The sequence below is a fragment of the Eptesicus fuscus genome, chromosome 14 (assembly GCF_027574615.1).
Source record: "Eptesicus fuscus isolate TK198812 chromosome 14, DD_ASM_mEF_20220401, whole genome shotgun sequence".
In the NCBI taxonomy this organism is placed as follows: Eukaryota; Metazoa; Chordata; class Mammalia; order Chiroptera; family Vespertilionidae; genus Eptesicus; species Eptesicus fuscus.
The window spans coordinates 61,838,243-61,865,595 of NC_072486.1; the positions used below are offsets into that span (position 1 = coordinate 61,838,243).

General features: G+C 44.2%; 1 protein-coding gene and 1 pseudogene across 1 annotated transcript; one reads left to right on the forward strand and one right to left on the reverse strand.

Moving 5' to 3' along the window:
• Positions 1-256: 256 nt before the first annotated feature.
• CPA2 (carboxypeptidase A2) lies at positions 257-25,469 on the reverse strand. The gene is made up of 11 exons (XM_008154013.3): positions 25,373-25,469; positions 23,095-23,176; positions 22,301-22,435; positions 20,645-20,740; positions 18,835-18,936; positions 16,733-16,831; positions 15,287-15,397; positions 14,055-14,145; positions 12,379-12,578; positions 10,229-10,313; positions 257-483 (listed from the first exon to the last, which is right to left on the reverse strand). The coding sequence occupies exons 1-11, from the start codon at positions 25,435-25,437 to the stop codon at positions 296-298; spliced, it is 1,254 nt and encodes a 417-aa protein (XP_008152235.2). The 5' UTR covers positions 25,438-25,469; the 3' UTR covers positions 257-295.
• On the forward strand, positions 10,521-10,630 carry LOC114227262 (U2 spliceosomal RNA; annotated as a pseudogene).
• Positions 25,470-27,353: the final 1,884 nt, after the last annotated feature.

The window sequence follows — 27,353 nt, forward strand, 5'->3', positions numbered from 1 at the left end:
AACACTGTGCATTTACAGTGCCACTGAATTGTACACTTAAAAATGGTAAAAATGGTAAATTTTATGATTTGTATATTTTACCACATTTTTTAATGTTCAAAGGATGTTGGGAGCATTTTGCTAAGAATGGATTTTTTTTAAAAGATGAAGGAGTACAGCTCAGTGGTTTACTATATTTTAGGACAGCATAAATTGAAGAACGATTCTCCAAAATCAGGATTCGACAAAGGAATAATCACTCCCCGACTTTGTTTCAAACTAGAGAGCTTTTAATGGTGTTTATTCCCGCAGAGCCCTAATAGGGATGGTCTCGCACGTGCTCCATGATTGTCTTCAAGCCAAGCCAGGTCTCTTCGGCTGTGGGTAAGATCTGCTTGGCAGGCAGGAGGAAGCCGTATCGACCCGTGTCTCTCAGTTCAAAGGCAAATGAGTATTTGATGCCAGAGTCATAGGCCCAGTCAATGCTTCCTCCACTGGCTTGGTCTGAAGGGCAAATGAGAATAAGTCTGATTATGCTATTCCCAACTGGCCTCTCACAGCTATGTCACTGCTAGGTTAAGTTCTACTATTATTAAAAAGATAAGTTAGGCCCCTATCTGCAAGGACCTTCAGAGCAGGGATAGCTTAGTAGGGGGTCACCCTTATGAAAAATTACAAGATTAATTCAAAAAGCAAAAGGTGTTATGTCAATGGACACTATACTTGGCCTTCCTCTGGTGTTCTGAGGAGCCTCTGGCCTCACCCACCCATTTGGAATCCTGCCTGCTCTCCTAATTCGCCTCTGCTACAACACAGGGAGGCCGCCCCACTTCCTTCTTTAGAAAAGTGCAAGGTGTAGACATTGTTTTCTCTAGAGAGGGAGGAGGGATTACAAATACAAGAAACAATTTGGTCCCTTCCCTCAGGGGATTTTCAGCTAAGGGTGGAACAGGCCTTGTTCTGATATAAAATAACATGCCCACTACCTGTGTGTGATGGTTCACCCAACAGAGTCAAGTGCACCTGTGTGATGTGTGGCCACGGACGAGACAGATGATGAAGGAAGGTGGCATTAGCCAACAAAGACTTGGGCAATCATGACTCAGAAGAGCTGAGTCATGATGGGCTCTGAGGCCTGGCCCACGGAGGGCAAGTAGAGGTCAAATGAAGGAGATGGCTGAGGCAGAGATGGAAAAAGTCACCTAGTCCCTAAGAACAGGGCTGGGCAAAGGGGAAGACCAGGGAGGTTGTACCAAGAACAGGACTCATGGTTAAGATTGTGAATGAACACTGAACTCCTGTGACGAACGTCTTTGTCTTCACTCATAGCAGCTATGGAACCTGGTAAATAACAAATACCAAATGGTTTCTGACTTGAACTGAACCTTCCTGGGTACCAGAATTACTAACTTACGCCTTCGGTGTAGCTACATGACACAATCCCACTAAGAAGCCTGTAGTAAATGCAATGCTAGCCTCAAACTGAATCCTAATTCTGCAAGACATAAGTACATAAAGCATGTACTTATCTCACTGTGTCCAAAATGCTTCATCCGTCAAATGGGGATAACAATATTACTTATTTCACAGAGCAACGAGAATTAAATGGAATAATATAATGTTTATAATTCCAACACTTTTTGAGTACTTACTAAATGTGATAGGCAGTATGCTAAATTGGTTCATTTAATCACCATTTGAGTCACAAAGTAGATTATTAGTATTATTTCCATTTTACAGATGAGAAAACTGAGGTTCAGAGAGACTAAGTGAAGGAGCTGGGATAATGTATACAGAGTAGACATTCCATAAATGTTAGTTATTGTTATAACTATGATTACAAATAAATTATTAGGATCCTATTTTAAAAGTTGGGCCACATTAAGGATAAGAGGTATCCAGAGGAGAGTAGTTCACCAGGAAAGTAACAAAGAACATTTATATAGTGCCTTAGAATTAGTGAACACTTTTAATCTATATTCTATCTTTTGAGCCTCTCAACAATCCATTTTACAGATAAAGAAACCAAGGGAGGTCCTGGCCGGTATGTCACCGTGGTTAGTGTTGGCCCACGCACCCAGGGGTCTCGGGTTCAATTCCCAGTCAAGGGCGCGTACCTGGGTTGCAGGTTCCATCCCCAGCCCCAGTCAGAGCTCAAGTGGGAGGCAGCCAATGGATGTGTCTCTCTCACATTGATTTTCTCTCTTTCTTTCTCTCCCCCCCGCCCGCCCCTCCACTCTCCACCCCTCCCTTCCTTTCTCTCTAAAATTCAATGGAGCCCTAACTGGTTTGGCTCAGTGGATAGAGCATCAGCCTGTGGACTGAAGGGTCCTGTGTTCCATTCCAGTCAAGGGCACATGTCCGGGTTGTGGGCTTAATCCCCAGTGGCGGCTGTCAAGAGGCAGCCAATCAATGATTCTCTCTCATCATTGATGTTTCTCTCTCTCTCTCTCTCTCCTCTCCCTTTCTTTCTGAAATCAATCAATAAATAAAAAATCAATGAAAAAAATATCCTCAGGTGAGGATTAACAAATAAATAAATAAACAAATAAACAAATAAATATGAAAGATGGGAAGATGAGTGACCTACCCAAGGTTACTTGGAGCTATAACTCAAACCCAGGTCCTTGCCCCAAGGTCTGTGCTTTTCCCCGCCACACCTTTCTGAGAAACAACCCCTCCTGGACCAAACACCTACTGTAGAGCAGCTCCTCAGAGCGCTTTCCAAATGAGGAACTGCCTCACCCCCCACAGAAGCCCAGCCACCTCCTGGTGGAGTGAAGCAGGTGCTCACTCAGAGCTGCATACCAGTCTGGAGCAGGAAGCAACAAGAAGTTCCTAGAGGCAATGCTTGTCCAAACTGGAATGAAGCCAGGATCAAAGATAACAGAGGCAGCTCTGGGCACAGATGTAGCCAGAACTTGCTTGACCACTAATGGCCAGGTTCCAAACAAAGAAATCAAAGAGCAAACCCTATACTTTTCTGATATTTGCTTATTAAAAATATCTTCAATATCTGTGATCTTACCGAGAAAAACATACTAAATCTCAGTCTTCCAAGGTCTACCTTACTTGTAAACACCTCACCATCGAAGGGGGGAAACGAGATTCCTGGTATAATCTGGGGGCATATGATGCCATTCTGCTGGCATTCCAAACTCCAGCCTCCACTCAGAAGCTGCCAACCAGAGAAAGCATGCATTCCTCAGCCTTAAGTGGCCATGATGCCTTCCTCCCTATGCCATCACTCAGAAGGCTCTCCTCCCTGCAGGTTCCCCCACCAAAGGAGAGGACAAGCCCACATGGAAGTGGTTTAAAAGGTCTGGGCAGCCTGGCCAGCGAGGCTCTGTGGTTGAACATCGACCTATGAACCAGGAGGTCACAGTTCGATTCCCGGTCAGGGCACATGCCCAGGTTGCAGGCTCCGTCCCCAGTGTGGGGCAGACAGCAGGCAGCCAATCCATGATTCTCTCTCATCATTGATGTTTCTATCTCTCCCTCTCCCTTCCTCTCTGAAATCAATAAGAATATTTAAAAAAAAAAAAAAAGTCTGGGCAACTCTAAACAGATCAATTTTCCAGAGAATAGCCTAAAAAACATGTAACAAACTCCAATGCTGTTCATTCCATTTGATTTGGAAATCCTGCCTTGGGAGTCCATACCAAAGAGCTCTAAAAGAAAAAGGAGTTTGTACCAACATGTTCATAGCAGCGTTGCTTAGCAAAAAGCTGAAACAATCCAAAGACCCAAAAACTGGGATATAGCATCATAATGGAATAACAAATACCTAGTGTGGAAAAACATAAAATTACACAAGAAATAATGTTAACTTAAAAGAAGCTGGACACAAAACAGAACACTGACACGGATTAAAACTTGTGGACCGAAAAGGAGTTCTAAGGAAAGTAATCTCACAGCGTGATCTGATCGTAAATTCCTAACTGGGCAAGTCATGGTGGTCAGTCACGTCCAGGCCTATGGTGGACAGTCACGTCCTCCATGGTGGACAGTCACGTCCAGGCCTATAAAAGGCTTATCTGTGCCTTAAGATTGCCATGTCCATTATATCTGTGCATCTCGGTTAACTTGCTTGTGAAATGCCTCTTTCCAAACCCCTCCTTCTAAAGCGTGACCACCCTCATGAGGGCCATAATCTTAATTATCCTGTCATCTGATTCCACCTTGCTTTCTCTCAGCGTCATGCAATCTTCCTTACTTCCCTCCTTAATGCATAAAAGAAACTGCAAACTGTTATTCGCTGAATCATTTTTCTCAGTCTGTTGAGATCTTTTTTTTTTTTTCTTTATAAGAGAAAGTTTATTTAGAAAATTACAGAGGTAGCAGATGTGCCCTTGTTGCTTAGGAGAGAGGAAAGCAGAGGTAACCTGGGGGGCGGCGGCGGGGGAGGGAAGGAAAGGCGAAGGCGAGCTCCTAAGAGGGAGAGGGCCCTCCGTTTGTTGAGATCTTGTTTGCAGGTATATCCTCTGTTTGGCTCACATAAATGATTGTAAAAATTCTCTACAGGTTTGGTAGTTCTTATATCTACAAACTAGATAAATATATATGTGTTCACTGACAAAATTATTAATGAAATTGAAACAAAATAAAAATGTGGATTATTGGATTATTTTTATGAAGTTTTTAAACGCATCATAATAGAAAGAAGAAAAATCCTAACCTGGGGAAAGAGAACTTTGACGATGTGAGATGTTACCGGAGCAGGAGTTTGTGTGTTTTCAATAAGGATTCTAGGTAAGAGGAGTAAACTAGTCCCCCTCGGCTCTCCAAGACTCCGAGAGAGAGAGAAACCCACAGGCCCAAAATGGCATCACTTGTGCTAAAAGCCCATGATACCAAACCTAGATTTAATACTTGATCTAATTGCAGTTTCAGCCTCTCCCAGGAGTGGCATTTTATACAAATCAGTTTGGAATTTCCTGATCTACACTAGTGAGGGAATCTGCCTGGTAAGACCCCCCCCCAACATCCTCACCCCCCCAAACCGCCTTCCCTTAAAGGAAGGTGTCCTTGCCTGAAATAATCCACACTTAACTTCTTAGTCCCACCCTCTTTCTTCCTATAAAAAACTTCCATCACCCAGCCGATGTGGCTCAATGGTTAAACCCAGACCTATGAACCAACCAGGCAGTCATGGTTCGATTCCCGGTCAGGGCACGTGCCCAGGTTGCGGGCTCGATCCCCAGTTGGGGACGTGCAGGAGACAGCAGATCAATGATTCTCATCATTGATGTTTCTATCTTTTTCTCCCTCTCCCTTCCTCTCTGAAATCAATAAAAATATATTGGGGGGAAAAAACTTCCATCCGTACAACCCCCAGAGTGCCCTTCTAGTTGCTAGATGACATGCTGCCGGATTCATGAATCACTTAATAAAGCCAATTAGAACTTAAAATGTACTGGGTTGAATTTTATTTTTTAATGACTCCCATTAAGAAAACCATGACTCACAAGTGTTCATTCCCTCAGATTTCTGCCACCACCCTCCTACAGATGTAGCTATCTTTGCCCCCAGCATGTCTGCAGACTTCCTCCTCTTGTTCAAGCTGGATCTGCCCACCTCCACTTGTCTCCTCTTTGCCCTTCTTCTCCCCCACTCTGGAACAGTATTACATTGGTCATTTCTGATCTCTCCTGTATCTTTCCCCCCTCTCTCTCTCTTAACCCTTTGCACTCGCTTGCTTTTTTCTCGATTCCTTTATTCTAATGCTAACCATGTCGAGTCACACTCGACATCCAAGTGCAAAAGGTTAATCCTTCCCCACAGTCTCTTATCTCAAAAAGAAAAAAGAAGGGGGGGAAAAAAAGCAAATCCTGGCAGGTTTGCTCAGTGGTTAGAGCATCAATCCTTGGACCGAGGGGTTGTGGGTTCAATTCTTGGTCACGGGCATGTACCTTGGTTACAGGTTCTCCAGCCCCGTAGAGGCTCCTAAGGGAGGCAACCAATCCATGTGTTTCTCTTTCTCCCCCTCCTCCCTCCCTTCCACTCTCTGGAAATCAATGGAAAATAATCCTCTGATGAGGTGTTGTTTTTTAGAAAAGAAGAAATCCTTGATTCCTATCTCTGTTTCCCTTCACATCCAGGTTCCTCTAAAGCAGAGGTGAGGAACATCCGACCCATAGGCCGTATAAGGCCCTTGAAATCATTTGGTCAGGCTCTGCCAAAGCAGTAGGGGTGCGTTAATTAAATGTTTGACCAAATAAAGCAGGCTAATGTTTAAGTTGGTCATTTTTTATGGCCCTCAAAAGATGTTATAAACATCCAAATGGCCCTTGGCAGAAAGAAGGTTCCCCACCCCTGCCCTAAAGAGTTGTCTGCTCACCAGTCTCGCCTCTCCCCCATCCTTGTACTCCTCCAGCTACTCTCCCCACTCTTCTGAAACTACTCTGCTCAAAGTCACCAATAAGCTAGTGTAGGGGTTTAGAACAAGTTACCCCAAGATGTGCCTGTGTGGTATGCAGGTTGTTCTGAGCTAAAGGCAACCAGGACGCTGTAGGCTCAAGAGAAACTTCTGCCCTTTCCAAACTACCTAGAAGAATTTGAATTAGGGGCCTTACCCATAATTAAAGATTATCAGAAATCATCTTTCTTTTCTTTTTTTTTTTTTACCTACCTATAGGACAGGGCAAACTTGCTGAACATCTATTCTTATTATTCTGACCATACACACACACACACACATACACATACACACACACACACACACACACACACACACACACACCTTGTTTTCCCTTTCGGTCATTGAATCTCTCATGTACGTGGAGTTCACATATATATGCATGTAATTAAAAATTTTTCTTGTTAATCTGTCTCATGTTTATTTATTTATTTTTAAGCCTCACCTGAGAATATATTTTTATTGGTTTTTGAGAGAGAGAGAGAGAAAAACATCAAAGTGAGAGAGGAACATCCATCAGTCACTTCCCGTACACGCCCCAACCAGGGATTGAACTGGCATCCTAGGCATGTGCTTTTGGTGCACAGGATGATGCTCCAACCAACTGACTCACCCGGCCAGTACTCACATCTATTAAACCAGCTGAAAGAACCTTGAGGATAGAGGGAAATATTCTTCCTCCCCCACACTCATATTAAAAAGAGAGAACCACAGGCCCAAAATGGCATCACTTGTGCTAAAAGCCCAGGATACCAAACCTAGATTTTAATACCTAACCTAATTGCAATTTCAGCCTCTCCCAGGAGTGGCATTTTAAACAAATCAGTTTGGAATTTCCTGATCCACACTAGTGAGTTAATCTGCCCTTTAAGACCCCCTTCCCCTAAGGGAAGGTGTCCTGGCCTGAAATAATCCACTCTTAACTTCTTGGTCCCACCCTCTTTCTGCCTATAAAAACCTTCCATTTGTACAAGCACCAGAGTGCCCTTCTAGTTGCTAGATGGGATGCTGTCCAACTCATGAATCGCTTTAAAAAGCCAATTACATCTTCAAATTTACTCAGTTGAATTTTGTTTTTTAACACTAGCGATGAAAATCCAATGGTAAATATTCTGTCCTTGTAATATTTGGCCTTTCTGTGGCCTTTGTCATTGTTAAACACTGCCACCTGTCCCACAATTGCTCCTTGCCCGTTTCTGAAACACAAGGTTGTCTGCCTCCTCTCTGCCCAGCTCTGCTGTGTCTCTCTCCCTCACTGCTAACCCCTTCTGCCTATCGCCTTGCTCCCCTCTTCCGCCCAGGGCTCTTCCCACTCCAAACGATCTTGCTCTCCTGTACCAACCATCCTCTCTATGTCAACTAACCCCAAATCCCTGCAAAATCTCAGGGCCACGTAGCCCAATACCTTCAGGACAACCTCAATGTTTCCAGAACTCAATTCCGTATCTTTCCAAGCCCACCCCTGTTTCATCTTCCTGGATGCCTCCCTCAGCTAATGGCACCATTCAATGTCCTTTGGTGAGAAACTCTCAATATCCAATCAGTGGCCAAAGGCTTTGGTTTTGACCTCCTAAATGTCTCTCTTCCATCCTCACTGCTCTGGCTGCGTGGCAGGCAGTTCGAGAGACATGAGCAAAGCAAGGTTGATGGGCCAGGTACAGAAGGTCATCAACGTGGAAAGCCCCAGGTGCTTAACAACAGACAATTCTAGGGTGAGACCTCGCCCCAGGGTGACTTTCCCTCCCCTACCATACCGCTGGTCTGGTCACTGCTGGTCGCTGGTCTTGCTGTTTGGACCCCCTGACCTCTCTAGAGACAACATCTATGCCTAAGTTATATTTCAGCTCCAGGCCCAGATAAGCAACAAAACCAGCCACAGCTGATGTCAGGGCCAGCTGCACTGAATAATGACCCCCTGCCCTGTGCCTGCCAATCCATCAGTGGAGAGCACAACCCTGAAGGGACACACCTGGAAAACTGCTGCGTATGCTATTGAGATCTTCCCCTGGGACCTCCCTTGTCTCCACCCTTAAACCCTTAGGACTGAGGACCCAGAGCGCTCTCCCTTCCTGGAGCACACCCATGCCTCTCCCTTTCCCTGTCCCTGCCCCATCTCTTCTCCTCCCTCTCTCCTCCCCGTCCCTGCCCCAGGCACATTACCGTTAGCTACCTCACTCCCAAGCTCCAAGCCCTTCCTTTACCTCCATAACTTGTTTCCTAAGCCCATTTCTTCTAGGAGTTACTTCTTCTACCTCTGTGATTTACCCAATAAATGTTCTCTTAGAGTCTGAGTCCTGGCTCTGAATTCCTTCCTAGCCAAAACCCCAGTACCTAGGTGACTAAATCCAGATTTGGTCTGATTCCACCGGTCAGACACCTGGTGCTCTTTCAGCCCACAACAGTTGGGCCACCCACCATCTCTCCCCCAAACTCCTCCTACTCTTCCTGTGGGATGTTCCTACTTCCAGTCCGTTATTACTTCATCCTCCACGCTGAAGCTTATGTGTTTTACCTAAATTAAAACACAATGCCTCGACACTCACTGACCTGCTGAAAACTCCCCAGTGGCTTCCAGAATCCTTTAAGTTAAAACCCAAACTCCTTAACATGATACACAAAACCCTGAACTCCCCACTCCCCTTCTTACACTTTCATTCCAGCAGCCCCAAACCTTAGTTCACAGAGCCCGTCATCAAGTTTCATCCTTCTGTGCCTTTGCATGTGCTGTGAAGGAGCCAGAATGCCCCCCTCCTTTTCCCCTTCTCTAGCTCTCTGGCGATCAGCCTTCAAAACCCTGCCTTCTTGCCCAGCTGGCGTGGCTCAGTGGTTGAGCGCGACCTAGGAACCAGGAAGTCACTGTTTGATTCCCAGTCAAGGCACATGCCCAGGTTGCCAGCTCGATCCCCAGTGAGGGGTGTGCAGAAGGCAGCCGATCAATGATTCTCTCTCATCACTGATGTTTCTCTCTCTCCCTCTCCCTTGCTCTCTGTAATCAATAAAAATATATATTTTTTTAAAAACCTGCCTTCTTCCTGTATGAAGCTTTTCCTTACTCTTCCACTGTCAAATCCCTCCAACTTGCTAATACTTTTGTAGCATTTACAGCCTTCTATTTCACATATCATACTAAAGTTTACTGACTTCCTCTTTATCTTCCATATTAAACAGTGAGTTCTCTATGGGTTCATTATGTCTCCAGTACTTGGCATACTGATTAGCACTTAGTAGGTGCTTAATAAAAGGGTGAGCAGAGTGGGTACTTATAAGAGGCATTTGTTTCCAAAGGATCATGGACATGGGAGCACTAGGGAACTCCTGGCCATTCAACCGTAAGGTCCTGGGTTTCTGGCTGTGTCCATAAGAAACTGGAGAGATGCCTTTGGGGGACCCAGAACCTGCATGAGAGTACATTGGGATTTCCTATAGCAATGCAGTTGTTTCTTGTTTTTATCCCAATGCACTTTGGGAGAGGGAGTTTAGGAAGTCTGGCCAAGAAAGGTGCAATTAATAAAAGTGATGACTTAGGACCAGGTCTCAATAAAGGCCCATTTTCAGGCACAGATTCCAAAGGATGAGAGTGAGGTGTAAGGATCAGTACAAGCAGAACAGAGAGCACACAACTCCAGTATTTAGAAAGTTCTTTGTTCTAAGCATCACATAGTAAATATCTCATGGAGGAGAGCTAGCCTTGCTGAGGGAAACTGGATAAGGCTGGGTTTCATGCATGAAGGCGCATGAATTTCACATCAGGGCATTTAAAGGCTTTGGCCCAAAATCACATGGTGCCTGCTATCTTAGTGGATCATTTGTAAAAACACATTAGATACTTACAGATGACTGAGCAGATAGGTCCCACTTTGTACTTGGTGCCGTGCAGTGTTTGCAGAGATTGGGTAGCCTTTTGAGCCACTTCCTTCTACAGTGAGAGAAGCAAGGAAAGATGAATGGCTAACACTTGTCTCTTGGAAGAACAGATGCCCAATAGCAGAATGTAGAATGGGACAGTCTGGTTAACTGGACTCTCTGGTTAATTGAGGATTAAATACAACACCCTTTTTGTTTCAACCATTTTCGATAAGAAGCAAGCACAGCACATTTTCATTGGCTTTTAAAATACAACATGATCGCTTCTCGGCCTTTTGGCTAAGATCAAGTGTAGTTTCTGTTCCTATCAGTTTAATAGCTGATACATCCTCTATTTAAAAAAATACAAAATGAAGATCCCCATCCCCTGTTTATTTGGTCATCCAGACGCTTACATTAATAATGACCAGGGTCATAACTTTGCCACAAACTCTTCTTGTTCAGGGCTGTGCATGGAGATAGGGTGGGAGTAAGAGGCTCAACAGAATGTGTGCTGACCCCAGGATGTACCCAGAAAGTTGATTTTTCCCCCCCTAGATCCTTACATTGGCTTATTTCCCCATGACTACCTCTTCCAAGAAGTAGAGCTCAGCAAAATATTTTCCATTATTTGAGGGTTCCAATTTTGACTGATTGAGGCTTTGCTATCCTTGCTAGGGATAAACGTAAGGTCTTAAACTTGGGTCCAGGAAAACAACCGTACAATTACCAGATGGGGGAAACCTGGCTCGGCAGAATCCTCAGAGAGCTTGGGGGTTTCAGTTGTCAATAAGCCCAACATGAGTCAACCGTACGGTGCTACTGCCAATTAACTGACCCTCGGCTGCATAAGCAGGAGCACACAGTCTGGATGAGGGCAGTTATGGTCACGCTCTGCTGTGCTACTTAACCAACAGCATTCACTTCTGGGAGCTACTCGTGAAGAACACAGAAAAAAAAACAAAGCATGTTTGGAAAATAGCAACCTGAATGGTATGGAAACTTGGGATCCTATTATGAGTGCTTAAAAGAACTGGGGGTACTTAGCAGATATAAGGAAAAACAGGTTACTGGTCTTCAAGTAATTAATGGATTTGCCTCTCAAAGAGAAATAAACTTGTTCCATGGAGCCAGACGATAAATCAGGGCTGGCAGGTGAAAACCATAAGGAGGTGGTTTGGCTCTCTATTAGGAAGAATGCAAACAATCAAATATGCCCCAAAATGGAACAGGCTCCTTGCAGCCAGGAACCCATCCAATCACAGGATGAATAACTATCTGGCAGAGATGTGAGCACCAGGTTTAGGTAATTTAAGGTGATCTAGATCTACTAAATACCTTTTAGGTTCTTTTCAATCCTGACATTCTTTTTCCCCCAGTTCAACCCTGAAACCTGCCCTCCGGTGCTAAAATCCAACAGAGATGAAAGCTACACCTGAATTTGAATAATCTAGTTCATTTCTGCCAGGAGCTATTGACAAGAATCTATTTGGACATAAATCCACCAAAAGGTCACATCTCAAGGCTTATCTCTAGCATATGGGTTTCAAAATTCAAGCCTAAAAGGCACATTGGAAATATGTGCACATTCTCTTCAGCTGAGGCTAGTTCTTGCTCATTTGTAAGCAGTCCTCTGAGATGTCACCGTCTGATTTCAGGCTGCTACCAGTTTACCTATTCCTCAAACAGGAAAGATGGTGGAGGATGTCAAGTTAGGGAAGTGAGTGTTTAATGCCCACGCATTAGCGGGCACCACAATGGCAGATCATGGAGCTGAAGGCACCAAGAAGGTATCAGGCAAGGAGCTGCAAGAGAGCATAGAGCATCTCTGATTCTAGGTCCAAGTGGTTATTACCTAAGCAACAGAAAGCACATCCTGGGAGCTTATGTTCAAATCAGGGTCCTGCTCATCAAGATTAAGGCAATAATAATCTCGTGAATTCTATTTCCAAAGGAAACTTAATTTAGGAAAGTCCACATCACCATCTTCCCATTGGTTGGACATATTATGTTTCATTGATCTTTATAACCTATCAGTAGTGCACTCCCATCTCAGTACCTAACTTTATGACTGACACTCAACTTGTCCACACAATGGATATTTGTGGTTGGGCTAAAATGAAGTTTCAGAAACTCACCAGCTCATCAAAGTCGTCTAACTTGGTACATTTATACCCATAGGGGAACATCAGCAGCTGGGAATAGCTGTGGAGGGTAATGAAGGCCTTGACTTTTCCATGACTCTTGATGAAGTCCACTATGGATTTCACCTCAACTTCAGAGTTGGCACTGGGTCCATGGTATGAATCAGAGCAAGGACTGTTGCTGGCTCCGGGTCCTGATGTAAGAAACCCAAGAGAGAACAGTGAGCTTCACGGAGACACTGCACGCAGGCAATTTCCACGCATCACCAAGTTCCTCCTCTGGAAATCAGAGCAAGCATGTTACGGTCAGGAAGCAAGTGATTCTGGACATAGCTCTCTTCTTCAAAATATGGTTCTATATGACAAAGAGAGCTATCAAATTAGATCGTCTCCTCTCTGTGGGAGTTGTTGGAAGAAAAGCTAGATTTAATATTATAGATGGAATTCCTGCATTGGGTAGGAGTTGAGCAATTCTGGGATCCCTTCCAATTCTTCGAGTCCAAGAGTAGAAGATTCTATGCGTCTGTACTTCTAAGTCACAAAGCCACCAATGCAAAGAACCTCTGACATCTTTTCTACAGCGAGGAAATCACAGCTACATCTGACAATACCAACACCTTTGGCTTTGATTTTCTCAGCAACTAGAGTAACTCATGACCACTGAAGTGGGTCCACTGAGGCCCGGCCAGGGCTATGACTGCTAGAGAAACTCGGATGGGATGGGTAGGAGCTGGGACTCCCTAGGTCTCTAAGTGATATGGACAAAGGTAAATATAGCCTGTCACCTTTATTTTAGGATTCTTTTATAAGAACATTATTTTGGATCTGATGTTTTGATTTTTTTCCCCTACACTAAAACACACACACACACACACAATTGTAAAATCGATGAATGAATAAGTTGCCACTCATCCGTGTCCTATCACAATCCCCTAATATGTTTTCTTTTGGTTCAATGAATCTCACTAATTTATTTGTCTTACAAATATTCCATGATTGCCTTCTATGTTCCAGACACTGTGCTAGGTGTTAGGAAAACTGCAGTGAAAGAGACAGTTTCTCGCCTCACTGTTATCATACCTAATAAGGAAAAAACAAACAAATTTCAATTCTGTGGTTAAATATAAGGAGCTTTAACTGATGCCTGAAAGCATAAAGGAGCACCCAACCAGACTGCCACTGAACTCCGAACAATTAGAGCCGCAAGTCGACAAAGCCAGAGCAGCAAGCTGATATTTTTCTCTTTTGAATCTATTTTGAAAATCAGTTTCTTAGTCTTATTTGGACTTGAGTTTTCTTTCTCGAAGCATCCATGGGTGATGTAATGCTGCTCTCCATATAGATCCTAACCCCCTCTAGTGGTTGGTTCGGGGCTTCCGGAGGCCTCCCGCCATTGCGCTGCGTCCTAGTCTGAGAGCTCAGAAGCTGAGCCGGGCTGCAGCGTGTGGGAAAACCAAGATGTGAGGCAAAATACATTAAATGCTGCTCGGAGCGCTGTGACAGCACGGCGAGCCTGCGAAGGGAATTTAGTTGAGTGTTTTTCAAATTGGTTTTTAAATGGCTTGCATCCTGAATGGGCTTAGCGGGCTGACGGTCCTGCGGAGCCATGCAAAACAGCCTCCAGGCCAGACAAAGTCTGACCATTGCTGGAGGCCAGTCCCCGCGCTCACCTCCAAAGCCTGCGTCCCAGTTCCGGTTAGGATCAACACCGACACAGCGGCTTCCAGACACTTTGGACCGGGTCTTCCGCCACATACGATTCTTTAAAATCCAACCAAAAGAGAAAAAGGAAGGGGGTGGGGTACGGTCATTCAGCCTGATGAGACGTCTCTTTAGAATTGTGCTCATCGCCCTCCATCCCTCCAGAAGGCCCTTGTGACACTGCACCAATGTCCCTGGCCACGGAGGTGCGGAGTGGGGCTCCCACGGAGTTCTGCTGGGGCTTCCCGTCAGCTTCACACAGAGAGAAGCAGACAGCCCCCCACTCCTCCAATGAATACCGACCTGCCTGCCAAACCCTGTTCCTTGGATTAAATGTTAACAACAAAAACAAAACAAACAAAAAGTGGGGAGAAAGCAAGGGTTCCATGGCAGAATCGTTTGGGGAAATATAGAACTACATTGGCTGATTTACCTTAGAACTTCTAAGGGCTTTTGAATGCTCTAATTTTTTTTTTTTTATTTTTTATTTTATGAAACTCCAAGAAAGGGATATAGTGGGCGATAGTTCCCAAACTTCACTGTGGAACTTCTATTCACAGGGTATCTCATAAGATGAGTACTAGTATTTGTATGAGTTCCTTTTGAAACCTCGTTGAAAAATGCTATCATAGTCAGATCTCTCCAAAAAATAAATTTGAAGCTCTCACTCATTTTGAACATACATGGGGTCACAGTTGCCACAATGGAGTTTTGTAATGAGATTTTTAAAGGGGGGGAAAGAAAAGAACGACATATAACTCCTTTTAGTAATACTCCAGAGATTTCTTCTACAGATTTTAAGTAAAATGTTAGATGTATTGTACTGCCTACCTAAATCCTACCACAAATCTAATTGTCAGCAGGTAACATCCGCCTCCACTTTTCTATCAATCCTGCCACAAAAACACAGAGATAATTGGAACAAATCTCCTAGGTGACTCACAGTGAACAATGAGCTCTAATAGCCCAGCCTAACAGCTGAAATGAGGCACTGACGGAGGCAATATGTGAAGCCACCGTGTGCTGTAATAAGAAGTGATTATAAATTCCACTGCTTGCCTCAGTTCAGGGCCACTCTGGAGAGATTAGGCATTCTGTTTACAGTGAGTCAAGGACAGGAAGATTACTTTTATTTTGTTTTCAAAGTTCCTACACTTCTCCTTAGATTCTTGTTTTGAGAAGAGAAAAAGTCCAAGCTTACTTTGGTTTGAGAGAACACATATCCATCGGGGTTTGTGACCGGCAGCAGGAAGATATCCATGGTGTCCAAAATGGAGGTGATGGATGGATCATTTCCATAATCAGAGGCAATCTGAGCAGAGGCAACAACATATATGTCAAACTCACCCTTCCCTTTCACCGGGGAATACAGGATAGAACGTTAAGGCAATGTGTTTTTTCCACACATGAACTAGGTATCACTGCTGGTCAATGAGAAGTCTCACAGGACTTCATCCAATCTCCTGCAGTGTTAATGTGTTTCATATGCCAGCGTCTACACTTTTATTTCTGGTCAGAAGTATTTACTTATAGTGAATAAAAATCAGATATTACGTATCCATTTTCTCTACAAAGCAGTAGAATCCTTCCTATGAATTCTGGTGAGGCATTTTGCAATGGCAGGCCATGGTATATGTGGCTTATAGGGATCTATGAATCAAAGAAATATTTGCAAGTTTACCTTAATCACCACACAGGGTAGCTTTCCAAAAGAACCCTCAACCAACATCAGATAACTTAAATATGCGGGGACTTTTCTAAAGATACAGAGAGCCAGTTAAATTCCACTTGGGGAATTAAATTTCTACTTGCAATCAATTGCAGTAGAGTTGAAGTTTCTGCTGGATTAAAATTTACTCATTTCCTGTGCTCAGCCATCCTAAAGCATTATTATTCAACTGTTAAATATCCATTTCATAATACCCTAAAGGTAACCGCATTTTAATTGAAGGGAAAAATGTATCAGTCAGTATGCACGTGGTTGCACATGCTTGAATGATCTGATGTGGATTGATTTCCTTTGCTCATGAATTAACATTCTGATTTATAGCGTGTCACTTTTGAATTACTTAAGAAATACCAGACGAGGTCACACCCAGCCTGGTGTCCTGACTCTAATTCCAATGCACATGTGGAAGAGAGGTATTGCTACACCCTGACTTCAAAATCAGATCTGGAAATTTTTTCAGAAGCACCAACAACCCTTAACGAATTCCACTTTGGATCTGTAGGTCAAAGTAAACTCTTCTAGCACCTGTTTATATTTTCCATCTGAGCCCCCTTGGTGGTTTTATAGATTTCTAGCACATCGTGCCTCAGCCCTGAGAATTCGAGGCAGCAAAGCAATTTTTCTCTTGTCTCTTCTTAAGCTGAAATCTGACTCCCCAGGGTCCTTCTTTTCTACCCTTGCCATCTCTTCCAGCTCGCTCTTCTTTTAGCAGGCACGCAGTGGCCCACCAGAGGAAGAGGGCCAGGGTGCTGGCTGGGGCGATACCAAGAGGTCGAATGGACCTGATTCCTGCCTGTGTGACAAGAGAAGCAGTGGAGCTGAGCGCTTCCGCCGTTAGGACCACAGGGGTTGTTGTGTGCTTCCGTGGGTCCTGATCCCAGAAAAACAAAACAAGGGAAGAATGTGTGGCTAAATCACCTTATTGGCTGTCCACAGAGCAGTAGCTTGTGTTACCCACTCTCGAGCGTGGATCCCGGCGTCCAGCCAGATGGCCGGCTTGTCTCCTCCCGTACTGAACTGCAAGAGAAGCGGGGAAACGTGAGCGCTGCAGCCCCGGGTCCCCTCTCTTCTACCCCGGGCCCTGTCGGTCCCACTTCCTGTACTTGATGTGATTGAGAGAGAAGGAGGAGGTGTAGACAGTGATGCATCAATTAACTCTTCTCACTTAATGTGATTTTCTTTTTGGTCCCCTTCCTTTAATGTAAGCTAAGTGCAGGCTAAGGAGAGCAGAGACTTACTCTTTCTTCGTGTTTGTAAAAAATCATTGCAGATAATGTGATGACATGAAAATATGTTCATTGTATGTTGCAAATTTTAAAAAAAACAACAGGTTACAAAATAGTGTGATGCCATTTTTATTTTCTAAAAAGGCTAGTTTGTGTGTGTGTATGTACACATACAAACATATGAGATAAAGGGAGAAGGAGAGAAAAATAGAAGGATATGCAACAATAGCTATCATTCCATACTTGTGGAATTAGGAATATGGGGATTTTTTCTCCCCCATCCCCCCCCCTTTTTTTTTGTTTTGTTTCTCTTCCAATTTTATGCAATGATTGTGTCATCTCTGTAATAAAAATGTTCATGATAACCTTTTGAGTCCTTCATAAAAACAGGATGGCAGGCTCTGAGGTGCTTCCCAGAGTTTAAATTTTATGGTCTAAGTGGCTTAGTTTTATTTGGAGCAGTGGTTTTGCCAACTGGATCAGTAAATGGGGAGGAAAACATTATTTTTGCACCATCAATTTCTACGTCTGCGCAGCACTCTAAACATAGCCGATAAGGTAAATGAGAAATGCAAATCCTTGCTAAAAATTATATTTAACGGGTTTTGAGAGTTTTCGTTCAAAGTGTTCCCTGCCTTTTCCTCCCAAGAGCTCAAATGTAAAAAGCAGGGTACTTGAAAAAAAACACACATTCTCAACCACGAACCACCCTGGAGAAGGGACGCCAGGAAAAGCCGGCGGTGGGGGTGGGGTGGGGTGGGGAGCGGGGGGCTGCGGTTTCCTGACCCAGCTGCAGGAGAAACAGGCAAGAGGAGATCTCTTAAAAGAAGGTCGTGAATATTAGCAAATGTGCCCTAGTCCAGTGTCAATAAAGTAGGCAAACCACTCCTCTCGGGCCTGCTTTGAGAAAAACATTCTGGTGAAATCCATCTGTCCCGAGTCCGTTGGTTCTCAGCCATAACGTTTCCAAATTTAGCAGGGAGTTGTGACATTCTTTTTTTTTTTTTTTTTCTTACAAACGCTTTCTAGGAAATCTGGGGAAATAATTTTCACTCTTTTTCAGGGCGAGGTGAAAAAACTTGAAATTTCAGCTCTAAGTCTATTAGAGGTTCCAGGTTGGAATACTTTTTAAAAATGCCTGTTTCTGGGCATTTGCCTTTGCGATTTAGTTTCCTGCCATCCTTTCGCACACAGCGGGACCTCCTTTTCTGTTTGTTTGTTTTTTTAATGCGGGAACTCTTCCTTTTTAAATGCGGCTCTGGCTTAGGCGCCTTTTTTTGTTTTTTTTTTGTTGTTGTTTTTTTTTTAATCTCTCGGCTTAAAAGAAAAAAGAGAGAAAGAAAAAAGGGGAGGGAGAGAAACACGGCACAGAACTCCTAGCTTGATTAAATACAGAATATCTCACCTATTCTCCCCCGCCCCCCCCCCGTGTCCTGCACCTCCCCCCTCCTCCCCGGACTCGGGGGCCCGCACCACCGCCCCCTCCGTCGGTTGCTATTGGCGCCTGGGCCTCCGGTTCCCTGCAAGTGAATTTATCCAGATGAGAGCATTAATTCACTCCCGCAGACCTGCGTCAGTTTGCGTAGGACAGAGAAAAAGAAAAAGAAAGGGGGGACAGGCGGGGGCGGTAATGGGGAGGTGGATACTCAAAACCGGCAAGGACCGGTTGCGGGGCAGGCGGGGGCGGAGGAAGGCTCCCCGGCAGCGCGGGAACCACGGCCGCCCGGGAGCAGCGGGTTCGAGCCTGGGGAGGAGACCCCCCCCCACCCCCCCGCCCCTGCTGCATCTGTGTACCTTGAGCACGTTCATGGGCCGTTTTTCGAAAGAATAGCCAATAGTCACTTTGCTCACTAGTCCCGGGTGCTCAGCCACGATGTTATCCATTGCTTGGGAAATCTGAAATGTTTAAGATAAACAAATGGGCATTTGTAAGTGAATAATCTGATGCACCTCTCGGCGACTTTCCTCTCTCCCCATTCCCATCCCCCCAGGACAAAGTGGACAGGGCAGCGGGCAGATGCCGCTGGATGGGGACGTTTGCATCCGAGCTGAGAGGGGAGCGCTGGGCATCTGCAGGGCTCGGGCCGGGCTGAGAGAGGGGCGCTGGGCCTCTGCAGGGCTGGGGCCGGGGAGCCATTTTGCGGCTGCGGCGCCGGCTTTTTTTTTCTGTTTTGTGCTTAAAACAAAATGGCCCTTTCCAGGCTTGCCTCGCCCGGCCCTGGAGTGCACCTTCCCCAGGCGGAAAGCTGCTCCCCCTGACCCGCGGAGGAACACAAATGGTAGTGGCACCAAAAAATAAAAAGATGGATTTAGAGGCGAGGCGAGCATTACAAAACGCAGCAGGGCTCGGTCAGGCCGCAGATGCGCTGGTCGCCAGCTACCTCGCCTCCTATTTGCGGAGTTGATTGAAATTCTGTGCAGCTGGGGCGCCCAAGCTGCGTCCGCCGCCGGGACTGAGACGGGTCTGGGCGCGTCTGGAGCCGGAGCAGCAGGAAAGCGGCTCCCCCAGCTGCGGCCAGCATTTGCGCTCCGTAGGACAGACCCCCGTTTGTGAGGCCCGCGAAGGAGAGTGGCATTCCCCGTCCTCCCGCACTGTATCGATCCAGAAACCCTTATCTGAAATCCTTAGGGCCCACACACATTTGCAAATTAAGGGGGTTTGGTGGTGGCGGGGGAGAGATTTAGGAAGGTAGGAAGCCTGCCTTGTATGTTACACACGCGGCATCGCTCCGTATTCAAATGCATTGATCTTTCTGGCAGTGACACGAATGAGTAGCAAGTCAGTTCAGGTCAGGTTTTGCCCCCAAATGAGTTTAGGTCATGTTTTGCCACTAAATAAATTAGGGGGGAGACTTTGTTTTCAGAGTTCTTTGCAATTTGTAATTCCTGATTTGGGGAGTCAGTACCTACAAGATATCTCCTCTCTGGCTCTTGCCTACTCCCCCACCTCTCCCCTTAAACCCCCCGACCCCCATCTCCTCATCCCCTCCCCTCCATCCCTCACCCCCAAATCAGTCAGTGCAAATTGACCCCTGTGGGCCCGAGAAAAGTTCTGTCGCAGACACTGTCCAGGTGCCCGGGGGTCAGTGTGTGGCTGGGGGAGGGGGGAGGGGGAGGAAGGAAGTGCTCTTCACGCCAGCAAACTCGGGAAAGAAGCAGAGACTGCCACTGTGAGGTAGGGAGCTGTGGGCAGCTTGGGAGACCCCGCCTCGGCTGGAAGTCAGAGGTGTCAAGGTGTCCCCTGATTCTCTCATCAGTGACAGCGTGAAGCACAGCTCTCAAATGGCTCTGTGGGCAGCACGGGCTGGAAATCAGCAAGGGGCCCTGAGCAGAGAGCAGGAGCGTGGCAGGCGGTTTGTCTGCTCACTTAAGACACTCCTGGATCCTTCAAAAATGATGGGATGGCGGCCGAGATGGGCAGGTGGGCTTCAGGTTCTGGCTTAAGGCAGTGACACTTAATACTGGCTGTGACATTCTAGGGAAACTTGGGAAAGTCAGGAAATATGAGAATAATTTCCATTCAATCAACCAAGGGGACGTATTGGTTTTGTCATCTGAGGAAAGACCGGCCGGTTTCTCAGAGGTTCATTTTGAGAACACCTACCTCTTCCAAGGTATGATAAGCTTCGAAGTTGAAGTTACCATTCCGTTCTCTTCTCTGATTAAATAACATTTCTTCATTCTCTTTGTCCAACAGAACCTAAGACAAATCAATTTTAACTATGCTTACTTCATAGCAATGCATTTGCACCTACAATCGTGAAGGAAATGGTAACACTCAAGTCCCCGGTCCCAAGCATTCCTTTCCCTGTCCTATAGGCTACCTTATTCTGGTAGCACCCTGAAAGTGGATGGGGCATGAATGGGGCTTCTGGTCAGCCAGATGCTGCAAATATAGAATGACAGTCAGTCCTATGGTTGTCTTATAGTTCACCCTACCTCTCCGGGAACCCAGGGTGTATAGATGTAGCTAAGAACAAAACCAACTCCATCTCTGTGTCCCGGATTTCATTTCATTTTTTAAGTTTCATGCTGTGACCTTTGGCCAACTTCACAGTCCTTAGCAAGCATATCAAAGCTTTCTAATTTAAAATATAGCCATGATTATTTTTTTTGTTAGAAACATCTGAAAGGCATGACAACCGAAATAAATATCCAACTGGCAACAGTATTGATTATAAACAATTATCTATCACAGCTATTCCAACCTTTTTCACATTCTGGCCCATACAAACTAATTACTACAATTCTGTGACACACCAAAGAATGTATTTTTTGCCAATCTGACTAAAATAGGCATAATTTTGATTCATTGACACTAGACGGCTATTGTGTTGACTGTTGTTCATTGTTTTATTTGACATTCTAAGGGAAAAGAGGTCAGTGTCCCTGACTAAATACACAGGTATGGCATGTTTTAAAAAGTCCTGCTGCACATGGGTTGAAAATCGCTGACCTACCACCAACCATTAGGAGGTATGGCCCCTGGAGCTACCACAGTTTTTGTCCCTTTGTCCCTTTGTCCTGTCAATCATTAGTACCCGAATTATACTATTAAAAAGTACACACACATAAAGTACAGTAACAGGGGCCTGATAGCAAAGAATAATTAGTACAAAACTGCTAGGCCATCCATCTGTCTGCTCTGGCCCATTCTTCCCAAAAGTAAATCACCCTATAAGTTCTGTTATATTCTATGGCGTTGACTGCTTCGTCTTTGGTTCACAGGGCCTAACCTCCAATTAAAAACTAGATAAAAGAAAGGAAAATAAAAATAAAATAAAAACTGGCCCAGCTGGATTGGCTCAGTGGTTGAGCATCGACCTATGAACCAGGAGTGCACAGTTTGGGGCGTGCAGGAGGCAGCCGATCAATGATTCTCTCTCATCATTGATGTTTCTATCTCTTTCTCCCCTCTCCCTTCCTCTCTGAAACCAATAAAAATATATTTTAAAAAACTAGGTGAATAACATCTTACTTTTCCCTACTTCGACCAATATCCATCAGTTTGCCTTTTGTATTTCATGCCAGAGACTCTCTTGCCCTTTCCCTTAAGTTTTTGATTATCATATTGAATTTGTGTCAAATGTAGAAGAGAGAGTGACAATGCCTCCCTGCCCACTCTGCAGGGGTGGCCCAGACTGTAGGAAGGCACCCATAGGTCCCTTCGCTGGCAGAGGGTACCCAAGGATAAAGGAGATGGTCCTTCAGTTCAAGTGGATCAGCAAGCCTCTGGAAGGATGGTCTCTGGGATAATTACCTGAACATCGTCAATCATGATGGAATAAGAAATGTCCTGGGACTCCAAGAAAATTTTGACGGCCTGGACACTGACAAAGGGAACCCGGACATGGGCTGTCTCTCCTGGTATGGTGGGTAATTTCCAGAAATCAAGCTGAAAGGGATAAAAGACCAAGGCAGTGAGTGGGTAATTCCAGGGAAAAGGACAGCTCAGCACTGATGGATTTCAAGAAATCAATTCATATCTACTTTATCTCAAGCCCACACGACTGGAAGCATTGTAGAATCACTATGATATTGCAAGAAGAGTTTTTAAATAACCAAGCATCAGCATATGAGTTATTACCCCCCCCCCCCGACACTTCCTTTGGTTAGATATTAAAATGGGCAGAAGGAACAGATTATTTAAAACTATGGCAGTTTTTTTTAACAGTTGACATTTAAGTAATCTAATTCATTTTATAACAGAATGTGAATACTATACATCATTTTAGGAGGTAAATAGTGCGTTAAAGGTTTTCAAAATTTTTCAAAGTAACTGCAATCTCTCTTTTCATTCTTACAATAAACCTGTGAGATAGAAGAATGGTTTACTTATTCTCATTATACTGAATGGGAAAATGAGACACAGGAAACATGGGTGGTTTGCCCAATGTACATAGCTGGGACAAGAGCCCAGGTTTTCTGCATCCCAGCTTCAGGAGTTAGCATTCCACACACTGTCAGAGAAGGTTAGATGCAGTCCAAAGTAAGAGATCTCACCCATCGTGTCTAACTGTGGAGTAGTCTCTAAGAAACAGAAGTCCCAGATACCTGAAGATGTTCTTCAGCCTCCAATTCCACCAGATTTTTTATTTGTTCTTCATTCCTTGGTATGATCTCAAGAACTTGATCTCTAAAGAATATTAACCACAGACATGACCTTAAAAGCAAAACCTGGACACTGTTTCCTGTTGCTTTCTGCTCCTATTGGTCTCCACTTGCCAGGAGGTTAATGCAGCGGTTAATAATCTTTTTGGCAATCAAGAAACTGATAAACAGTATACTGACCCACATCCCCAGAATGAGCAGTTGAGAGAATGACTTTACTTCCCCCAAGGGTATGTTATCTAAATAATAATTAAGAGGTTTACCTACTCGTAGCAGGAAGCTTGACATTAAAGTTACCTTTCTTGTAGCTAATGATTATTCTCAAATAGCACCTGCTGCGCATAAAGAATTGGCTTTTAAAACTTGTCTGTTCCTGTTTTTTCAGATACAAATGAAAAAAAAGTAGAATAATTACTTTGGTGCTTGTAAAAGGAATTGAATTTATATCTGGGTAGACCTAGTATGGTTTGTTTGTTTGTTTGTTTGTTTGTTTGCTATGGTTCATTGAAATGTACCCGAGTTCCATCTCCAAGCACCATTTATGTAGCCCAAACTTGAGATATGGCTAGGGACAACTGGGACTCAGGAAAGTCCTGGTGTGCCTCTCTCTCCACACAAACACATATACACGTAATGGCGAACAAAGGATGTCAAGGACAATTTGGCAGGAAAAAGAAGTTGCAAAACAAGCACACACAAATCTTTAGAAAAAAATTGGTAGTAGAGCTGGATTTTTGTCACCCTTGGTGACAGATGTTTCTCCTCAATCCCTTTCTCCAAGTAGGTCACTTCCTGTGTCACTACCCTGCCCATTTGTACAGTGGGGAAGGGATTGGTACAAAGAGCATACACAGGGATAAGAATTTAAGTCTTCTGAAACCAAGCACCATGCAATTTCCAATGAACTCGAGTGGAATATACTGTGTGTGATAGAATGAGATCTTCAAGGCTCTCCTGCCTTCAAGTATCCACCTGCCACAGATGGTCTGAAAATGCTTTCATTTGAGACTCATTCCTTTTGATTAATGCATAGAGTCCCAGGAGTCCTGCTTTAAAATGGAAAGGCTTTGGGAAAGGTAATACATTAAGCTAATATTTCCTAGTGTGTGTGCTAAGGAACAGTAGCCATTTGAGTTACTCAGCACTTAAAAAAAAAAAAAAAGTGAAGCGGAGTTTCATGATCAAAAATATTGGGTAGGTGCCGCAACCTAGATCCCCTCTCATAGATTTACAGCACATGCTATAGTAGTAAAAGAACCTAGAAATCCTATAGTTTATTTAACCCTCTGATTCCAAAGTTTATTTGACCTCCCACTTTTGAGGGCCAAATTTATTTGACCATTTTGTTAGTTCCCTCGAATACTCCAGGAAATGCTGCCTAGCTCTAGCCGTTTGGGCTCAGCGGTTAGAGCGTTGGCCTGCAGACTGAAGAGTCATGGATTTGATTCCCGTCAAGGGCAATCCCTGCCCCTTATTAGGGCACATGCGGGAGGCAAACAATCAATGTGTCTCTTTCACATCGATGTTTCTCTCTCTCTCTCTCCCCCCTCCCTCCCTTACACTCTCTCTAAAAAAAAAATTCAATGGAAAAATATCCTCTGGTGGAGGATTAACAAAAACAACAATAACAAAACAAAAAAGGAAATGCTGCCTAAAGCCCTTCATAGAATCTTGGAACCAAAGTGTTGGCGCAAAGATGAACCTTACAAAGCCGTGAGAGTTGGATTTGGCTTGGTCTTCCCACTTTATGAGGTTCCACTACCTGGGCACTAGATCTGCAGATGGGAAGACAAGGGTTGACGTGGAGGATGAAACCGAGGAAGGTAGGGAGAAGGAGGTGGGAGAATAACCTGTCACTTACTGAGATGGCACTGAGATAAATGGCCAAACAGCTTTGTTTTCAGTCATGTCTATCACTTCCACATCCTGATCATCAGAGAGGAAAATGAGTAAGGACCGAGAGAAATAGGGTATATATATTCGGTTTTCGGTTTTGTTTTGTTTTTTATTTAAATGTCATTCCTCTCTCTCTCTCTTCTCTCTCTCTCTCTCTCTCTCTCTCTCTCGTTCATTTCTATTAATCCCACTATCTCCTCTCCAAATCTAAGAGAAGGCTCTGAAAATGCTGAATACTTACATCCATGATTCTGCCACAATCCAGTGAGAGCCTCTGTGCATCAAGTAAGCAAAATTCAAACCGGTATCAGAAAGCATAACTTACCCCACAAATGTTTCTCGACAGTAGATATGCCCCAAAAGGGCACCAAAAAACAGGATCAACCTCATCGTCAAGGGTTTTCCCAGAGTCTAGAATTCAGTGTCAGTCCTGGAGTTATTTATAGGGACCGTGCCTGAGGCTGACCTGTCAGCAGTCTAAGAACTCAAGTGAAGTAAGTCCCACATGGTAAAATTCCCACCTGCAGATCAAATTCTCAAGGTTGTAGACACCCACCTGTGTGATATCTGCCATTCGTACATTTTCCATTCCTACGATGAGATAACAAACTTTAATGGAAAGAGCAAACCAAGGGCAAATTACGTATTTATGATTTAGAACATAAAGTGCCACTAACTCTACTCAGTGATAGAAGCCAGATTAATAGACCTAGAGGTTAAAGTCCATGCTGGGTCTCTGACAAAAAAAAGGACACAGCATTTATAGTAATTATTTGGGCATCCTGTCTATCACATTCCATTAGTTTGCTCATTTGTTTATTTTTATAATGTTTACCCTTAAACACTGCAATCACTGAGTCCACATCTGCGGAATCTCCCTGTAGATGTGGCCCTGTCTAGTTCTCACTCTATATTAAAACAAAACAGAAGGCCTTTTAATAGTCAATTCTGAACTGGCTCTAAAGTCATCCATCTGCATTTGTACCAAATTGATGTCTTTGTTTCTGTACCATTTCCCAAAATGAAAATGTCTTTCTGATTATGACAATGAAATTGCTTGTAATAGAAAGTTCATATAAAACGGAAGTGTTTTTGCGTAATCACCAATAATTTCTCCACCCAAAGAAAATCACTTGGTTTACATCTTTCCAAATTTCTATGTTTTAGAGCCTTCCCTTAAACAAAAATTATATCGTATTATAGATTTTGATTTTTAAACAAAGATTTTTTTAAAAAAAAAAGAAAGCAAAGGTGATACTTTCTTGTCTATGACATAGCTACTTTTAGGAGTCATACTTTATTGCATTTTAGTCATTCACTCACATTATATTCAGCCTAGCAAGAATCAAACATAAACAGACACAAGGAAATGTTCGTCTGTCCTCTGTATGTCAAATTTTTCATTTGCATGCACGTTAAATCCCTGGGTTAGAATTCTCAGGTACCTACTTGAAAAGGAAAGGGTGTTTCTGGTTTAAGAAACTCCTGAATAAAACTTGTGGGGTGGAGGGAGTTTAGTATCTTGGGTGTCTGGAGAAAATAGAAATAGAGAGGCTGAGACCATAATTTATCCTCATACCCTCAGCACTTCTCAAGTAAACAGTAGTCATGTGAATTGAAGTGAGTGTGCTTGGAGAACCAGTAAAAGCTTCTTGGAAAAGGCAGGGATTGAACTGAGTCTTAGAGTGGGTAGGATTTGCCGAGGAGAGCCTGGATTTCTGGTGGTAGGGAAACAAGTAGACAACTGGGAAAACACATGGCACACGGTTGGGTTAGGGAGGAAACGTGCCCCTCTCGGGCAGCTTGGACCTTGGACAGGTGGGAAGGTAGGGCTACATGGTGGAGAGCCTCACAGTCCAAGCAGAGGAGTTTACACCAGATGAGAGGGGGAAGTGTAGAGCCCCGGAAGATTTCTGAGCAGGTAACTGATGATGAAGACAGTATTGAAAATGAGGAGACTTGTAAGATGGGTTGCCTGGCAGAGATACTCTAAGCAGGGAGCCAAGGACTTAAAATGATGCATCTGGATTAAGTGGTAGCAGAGGGAATGCATGAGATGGGCTCGAAGAGATATTTCAGTGGAAGAATCACAAGGGCATGTTGAGTGATTGGTGCCTGATGGGTATAGGAGAGGTCGGGGGAAGGTGCTGTCCAGTGGCTAAGAGCCACCTCCATGGAAGCCTCTCAGCAGTTCTTCATCCAATTGTCACCTTGTGGGTTCAAAGAGGAATTTTTACTGGGAATTACCACTCAATGAATTGCATTCCCTGTAAGTGTAAAATACATGATAGCTCTCTTTTCTTCCT

Excerpts from the sequence above, each read along its gene's own strand:
- CPA2 (XM_008154013.3), bottom strand. The coding sequence starts at position 25,437 with ATGAGGTTGATCCTGTTTTTTGGTGCCCTTTTGGGGCATATCTACTGT. Across the intron at positions 20,741-22,300 it reads TCATGATTGACGATGTTCAG|GTTCTGTTGGACAAAGAGAA; the intron begins GTAATTATCCCA and ends GATTTGTCTTAG. Across the intron at positions 14,146-15,286 it reads ATGTGTTCTCTCAAACCAAA|AATCGTATGTGGCGGAAGAC; the intron begins GTAAGCTTGGAC and ends TGGATTTTAAAG.